At 41.2% G+C, this 5,392-nt stretch overlaps 1 protein-coding gene across 4 annotated transcripts in view; it reads right to left on the reverse strand.

Annotated features, from left to right (window-relative positions):
- Positions 1–5,392, reverse strand: part of ADGRE1 (adhesion G protein-coupled receptor E1) — a 58,824-nt gene that overhangs the window by 21,866 nt on the left and 31,566 nt on the right. For all 4 annotated transcript variants that reach the window (XR_002725281.2, XM_023186716.3, XM_023186714.3 and 1 more), the window contains one exon: positions 4,539–4,738. Coding sequence is in view for 3 of the 4 variants with exons in the window: in XM_023186716.3 (XP_023042484.2) it covers positions 4,539–4,738 (200 nt within the window). In the remaining variant the exon portion in view is untranslated. The remainder of the gene's footprint in view (positions 1–4,538; positions 4,739–5,392) is intronic.

Consider the following 5,392-nt stretch of genomic DNA (forward strand, 5'->3'; position numbering starts at 1 on the left):
AAAAAAAAAAAAAAAAAAAAAAAAAAAAAAAAAAAAAAAAAAAAAACGCTGGCGCGGTGGCTCACGCCTGTAATCCCAGCACTTTGGGAGGCCGAAGCAGGCAGATCACGAGGTCAGGAGATCAAGAGCATCCTGGCTAACATGGTGAAACCCCGTCTCCACTAAAAATACAAAAAATTAACTGGGCGCGGTGGCAGATGCCTGTAGTCCCAGCTACTTGGGAGGCTGAGGCAGGAGAATGATGTGAACCTGGGCAGTGGAGCTTGCAGTGAGTTGAGATTGCGCCACTGCACTCCAGCCTGGGCGACAGAGTGAGCCTGATCAATTCAACAAGAAGAGCTAACTACCCTAAATATATATGCACCCAATATAGGAGTGCCTAGATTCATAAAGCAAGTCCTTAGAGACTTACAAAGAGAATTAGACTTCCATACAATAATAATGGGAGACTTTAACACCCCACTGTCAACAGATCAACAAGACAGAAAGTTAACAAGGATATCCAGGAATTGAACTCAACTCTGCACCAAGCAGACCTAATAGACATCTACAGAACTCTCCACCCCAAATCAACAGAATATACATTCTTCTCAGCACCACATCGCACTTATTCCAAAATTGACCACATAGTTGAAAGTAAAACCCTCCTCAGCAAATGTAAAAGAACAGAAATTATAACAAACTGTCTCTCAGACCACAGTGCAATCAAACTAGAACTCAGGATTAAGAAACTCTCTCAAAACCGCTCAACTACATGGAAACTGAACAACCTGCTCCTGAATGACTACTGGGTACATAACAAAATGAAGGAAGAAATAAAGATGTTCTTTGAAACCAATGAGAACAAAGACACAACATACCAGAATCTCTGGGACACATTTAAAGCAGTGTGTAGAGGGAAATTTATAGCACTAAATGCCCACAAGAGAAAGCAGGAAAGATCTAAAATTGACACCCTAACATCACAATTAAAAGAACTAGAGAAGCAAGAGCAAACACATTCAAAAGCTAGCAGAAGGCAAGAAATAACTAAGATCAGAACAGAACTGAAGGAGATAGAGACACAAAAAACCCTTCAAAAAATCAATGAATCCAGGAGCTGGTTTTTTTTAAAAGATCAACAAAATTGATAGACTGCTAGCAAGACTAATAAAGAAGAAAAGAGAGAAGAATCAAATAGATGCAATAGAAAATTATAAAGGGGATATCACCACCGACCCCACAGAAATACAAACTACCATCAGAGAATACTATAAACACTTCTATGCAAATAAACTAGAAAACCTAGAAGAAATGGATAAATTCCTGGACACATACACTCACCCAAGACTAAACCAGGAAGAAGTTGAATCCCTGAATAGACCAGTAACAGGCTCTGAAACTGAGGTAATAATTAGTAGCCTACCAACCAAGTCCAGGACCAGACAGATTCACAGCCGAATTCTACCAAGGTACAAGGAGGAGCTGGTACCATTCCTTCTGAAATTATTCCAATCAATAGAAAAAGAGGAAATCCTCCCTAACTCATTTTATGAGGCCAACATCATCCTGATACCAAATCCTGGCAGAGACATGACAAAAAAAGAGAATTTTAGACCAATATCCCTGATGAACATTGATGCAAAAATCCTCAATAAAATACTGGCAAACCAAATCCAGCAGCACATCAAAAATCTTATCCACCATGATCAAGTGGGCTTCATCCCTGGGATGCAAGGCTGGTTCAACATATGCAAATCAATGAACATAATCCAGCATATAAACAGAACCAAAGACAAAAACCACATGATTATCTCAATAGATGCAGAAAAGGCCTTTGACAAAATTCAACAGCCCTTCATGCTAAAAACTCTCAATAAATTCAGTATTGATGGAACATATCTCAAAATAATAAGAGCTATTTACGACAAACCCACAACCAATATCATACTGAATGGGCAAAAACTGGAAGCATTCCCCTTGTAAACTGGCACAAGACAGGGATGCGATGCCCTCCCTCACCACTCCTATTCAACATAGTGTTGAAAGTTCTGACCAGGGCAATCAGGCAAGAGAAAGAAATAAAGGTATTCAATTAGCAAAAGAGGTAGTCAAATTGCCCCTGTTTGCAGATGATATGATTGTATATTTAGAAAACACCATCATCTTAGCCCAAAATCGCCTTAAGCTGATAAGCAACTTCAGCAAAGTCTCAGGATACAAAATCAATGTGCAAAAGTCACTAGCATTCTTATACATCAATAACAGACAAACAGAGAGCCAAATCATGAGTGAACTCCCATTCACAATTGCTTCAAAGAGAATAAAATACCTAGGAATCCAACTTACAAGGGATGTGAAGGACCTCTTCAAGGAGAACTACAAACCACTGCTCAATGAAATAAAAGAGGACACAAGCAAATGGAAGAATATTCCATGCTCATGGATAGAAAGAATCAATATTGTGAAAATGGCCATACTGCCCAAGGTAATTTATAGATTCAATGCCATCCCCATTAAGCTACCAAAGACTTTCTTCATAGAATTGGAAAAAAACTACTTTAAAGTTCATATGGAACCAAAAAAGAGCCCACATTGCCAAGATAGTCCTAAGCCAAAAGAACAAAGCTGGAGGCGTCATGCTACCTGACTTCAAACTATACTACAAGGCTACGGTAACCAAAACAGCATGGTACTGGTACCAAAACAGATATAGACCAATGGAACAGAACAGAGCCCTCAGAAATAATACCACACATCTACAACCATCTGATCTTTGACAAACCTGACAAAAACAAGAAAGGGGGAAAGGATTACCAATTTAATAAATGGTGCTGGGAAAACTTGCTAGCCATAAGTAGAAAGCTGAAACTGGATCCCTTCCTTACACCTTATACAAAAATTAATTCAAGATAGATTAGAGACTTAAATGTTAGACCTAAAACCATAAAAACCCTGAAGAAAACCTAGGCAATACCATTCAGGACATAGGCATGGGCAAGGACTTCATGTCTAAAACACCAAAAGCAATGGCAACAAAAGCCAAAACTGACAAATGGGATCTAATTAAACTAAAGAGCTTCTGCACAGCAAAAGAAACTACCATAAGAGTGAACAGGCAACCTACAGAACGTGAGAAAATTTTTTCAATCTACTCATCTGACAAAGGGCTAATATCCAGAACCTACAAAGAACTCAAACAAATTTACAAGAAAAAAACAACTCCATAAAAAAGTGGGCAAAGGATATGAACAGACACTTCTCAAAAGAAGACATTTATGCAGCCAACAGATATATGAAAAAATGCTCATCATCACTCACCATCAGAGAAATGCAAATCAAAACCACAATGAGATACCATCTCATACCAGTTAGAATGGCGATCATTAAAAAGTCAGGAAACAACAGGTGCTGGAGAGGATGTGGAGAAATAGGAACACTTCTACACTGTTGGTGGGACTGTAAACTAGTTCAACCATTGTGGAAGACAATATGGTGATTCCTCAAGGATCTAGAACTAGAAATACCATTTGACCCAGTTATCCCATTACTGGGTATATACCCAAAGGATTACAAATCATGCTGCTATAAAGACACATCCACACATATGTTTATTGCAGCACTATTCACAATAACAAAGACTTGGAACCAACCCAAATGTCCATCGATGACAGACTGGATTAAGAAAATGTGACACATATACACCATGGAATACTATGCAGCCATAAAAACGGATGAGATCATGTCCTTTGTAGGGACATGGATGCAGCTGGAAATCATCATTCTCAGCAAACTATCTCAAGGACAGAAAACCAAATATCGCATGTTCTCACTCATAGGTGGGAACTGAACAATGAGAACATTTGGACACAGGAAGGGGAACATCACACACTGGGTCCTGTTGTGGGGTGGGGGGAGGGGGATGGATAGCATTAGGAGATATACCTAATGTAAATGATGAGTTAATGGGTGCAGTACACCAACATGGCACATGTATACATATGTAACAAACCTGCACGTTGTGCACATGTACCCTATAACTTAAAATATAATAATAATAATAATAATAATAATAGAAGCAACAACCACATAGCAGGATCCAGGATCCAATCAGATCAAACCCTGGCATCACCCCATGGCAGGATCCAATCAGATCACGCCTTCCTGCATCACTTCATTGTAAGATGCAATCAGAATGCAGCTCATTACCCACTGACTATAAAACCTGCCCCAGCCCCGCAGCTTGGGGAGACAGATTTGAGCCAGACTCCTGTGTCCTTCCTCGGCAGTCTTGCAATAAACTTCTCTCTCTACAAAAACCCCGTGCTTCAGTGTTTGGCTTTCTGTTGCACATGGGCAAATGGACCTAGCTCTGTTTGGTAACAGTGGGAGACCTCATTCCTATAGCGGTGGCTTCTGTTAATTGACTTGAATTGCTAGAAATTGTGGAAGCTTACCGACCTCAATAGCTTCCCATCAAAAAGGAGAGTTAAGGAAATCGGGAGATGAGGAGTTCCCAACAGGTAGACAGGAATCTCAGTAGCGACCTCTTCACAAACCTGAATGTTCTCCAGAGTGTAGATGACTGGATCTGAGAAGCCATCTTTCTTCTCCCCAGTCATGATGCCCCCAACGACTCGAGAATTCATCTTCAGCTTGATCTTGGAGATGGTCAGGGGAGCCTGGTGGTCTTGGAAGAAGCGTTCATTTAAAACAGACTCCATGCCCACAAAGGAGACAAAAGCCACACCAGTGGTCCCTGCAGGTTTCCCCAAAGGAAAAAAAGAGAGAATCGTTTGCTCAATAGTTATTATAGAAGATCGAACACACACACACACACACACACACACACAAACATATACACACACACGAGAGAGAGAGAGAGAGACAGAGAGAGAGAGAGAGAGAAATGCACCTCATTGTGCTGCTCCGAGATTGAAATAACCAGCGGACTTCCAGAACCATTAAAAAATAAACCTCCGGCCAGGCATGGTGGCTCACACCTGTAATCCCAGCACTTTGGGAGGCCGAGGCGGGTGGATCACAAGGTCAGGAGATCCAGACCATCCTGGCCAACATAGTGAAACTCCGTCTCTACTAAAATACAAAAAATTAGCCCGGTGTAGTGATGCACACCTGTAACTCCAGCTACTTGGGAGGCTGAGGCAGGGGAATCACTTGAACCTGGGAGGCGGAGATTGCAGTGAGCCAAGATCGCACCACTGCACTCCAGCCTGGTGACAGAGCAAGACTCTGTCTCAAAACAAAACAAAACAAAAACTTCCACAGCTGGGCAGAGTGGCTCACACCTGTAATCCCAGCACTTTGGTAGACCAAGGCAAGTGGATCACTTGAGGTCAGGAGTTCAAGACCAGCCTGGCCAACATGGTGAAACCCCGTCTCTACTAAAAAT

This window comes from Piliocolobus tephrosceles, chromosome 21, assembly GCF_002776525.5.
Source record: "Piliocolobus tephrosceles isolate RC106 chromosome 21, ASM277652v3, whole genome shotgun sequence".
NCBI classification, from domain to species: domain Eukaryota; kingdom Metazoa; phylum Chordata; class Mammalia; order Primates; family Cercopithecidae; genus Piliocolobus; species Piliocolobus tephrosceles.